Source organism: Puntigrus tetrazona, chromosome 14 (assembly GCF_018831695.1).
Source record: "Puntigrus tetrazona isolate hp1 chromosome 14, ASM1883169v1, whole genome shotgun sequence".
In the NCBI taxonomy this organism is placed as follows: domain Eukaryota; kingdom Metazoa; phylum Chordata; class Actinopteri; order Cypriniformes; family Cyprinidae; genus Puntigrus; species Puntigrus tetrazona.
Genome location: NC_056712.1, coordinates 25,806,327 through 25,807,975, shown reverse-complemented (window position 1 = coordinate 25,807,975; position 1,649 = coordinate 25,806,327). Strand labels below are relative to the sequence as shown.

Sequence of the window (1,649 nt, the reverse complement as noted above, 5' to 3'; positions counted from 1 at the left end):
GGTCCATCGCCACCCCCATCTCTCATCTAGACAGGGCAGAGTCCACAGGTGAGAGTGCATTAGCGGGACTTTGTGAAGACCTTCACCGTACCTGGATACAGTTGTGTTACACCATGAGTCAAGTGCCTGTTTTCCACTCAAAGTGAAATTACACTTTTAGTTGGTGACCATGGAATTTGAAAAATTGAAACTTTTCATAACTCTTCATTTCCTTCTTTATCTCTTAAAGAGAACATACCTCTTTAGCACGTCCTTTAGATAAGTAAAAGCTTCATGACATGTGTATCACTTCCATTATTTTCTAAGTGGGTAATTTTTTGCTATTGAGTGGTTCTCCCTGTTCTAGATTGTTGATCAATTGGTGGACCTGCTTTCAACCTGGTGAACCATTTTGGTCAAGCTGGTTAGAGTTTGGTTAGACCAGCAACGGAGGAAAAAACAAACATGCTCCAAAAAGCATCTTTACCAATTTTACCAATTCAAATTTTACCTTATTTACATTCTTCAACATTATGTGTGTTGATTAGGTATGTCATTTACCTTATCGTAGATGATTCATCTATGTAGTTTTAATTTGTTCATCATTTTGGCCTCATCATTTTTTAATATACATGTTATAACTTCATCTTCTGGGGAAACATTAGACTCCTCTCTGATGCCGTTTGCTAGACTTCTCCAGGCATTAAATTCACCTAAACCTGCCTCTTTCTGATAATTTTGGCAATAGTTTCAATAGTTACTGTTTACAGTACATGAATCTAATAACCTTCATGGCAATAATACCATTTACAATAATTCTGAGAAAGAAATATTAAGGTTAGGATACATCAAGATGCTCTAGTCTCCACGTACTGGTAAAAAAAGATGGTTTAAAATGGGTTGTTTGACTGCTTGTATTCGACCTGCTTACATTTAGGACTGGCCTAAATGTGAGTAGGTAACTTTTTCTTTCCACCAGGCTTCTCGTGATCTTTAAGGTTGCATGCACGCAACGCCCGCATGGTTAATGGTATGCAATATGTGCCATGTGCTGACCCATGTGCTGATGTAATTACGAGTCAGTAAGGAACACCCCAAGTGCTGACCTGCACCCTCCGTCTGGGCAGCCCTCCTGCACCACTGACCTTTCAGAAACAGACATTAGCTATCACAGCTCAGCCGCTGAGGAGGAGCCGTCATTCAGTACACCCACAGCACACGTTCGTCCCACGCACCCGCTCAAGAGTTTTGCAGTGCCTGCCATCCCAGCTCACCCCATGTATGACTCAGCATTACCCAGCACTCCACTGCTGTCTCAGACAGGTAATTTCCCCTTCTGCTACGTCTATGATAATTGCTTTTAACATAAAAATATTATATAGGCAGGTACATTCACGGGAATAAAAGCGAAGTCAAGTCATTTTGTTAGTTGATTTAGAGAATGTAAATTCAACAGCATTGAGCAGCTTATTGATCAATATTGAGTCTAAATGGTACATATACAGGGAGTGCAGAATTATTAGGCAAGTAGTATTTTTGAGGATTAATTTTATTATTGAACAACAACAACCCTGTTCTCAATGAACCCAAAAAACTCAATATCAAAGCTGAATATTTTTGGAAGTAGTTTTTAGTTTTAGCTATTTTAGGAGGATATCTGTGCGTGCAGG

The 1,649-nt window shown here is 39.5% G+C and overlaps 1 protein-coding gene across 1 annotated transcript in view; it reads left to right on the top strand.

The window, feature by feature from the left end:
- Positions 1-246, top strand: part of LOC122357539 (neogenin-like) — a 9,938-nt gene extending 9,692 nt beyond the window's left edge. Inside the window, exon 15 of the mRNA XM_043256939.1 lies at positions 230-246. Within this exon, the coding sequence (XP_043112874.1) occupies positions 230-246 (17 nt within the window). The remainder of the gene's footprint in view (positions 1-229) is intronic.
- The last annotated feature ends 1,403 nt before the right edge of the window (positions 247-1,649 follow it).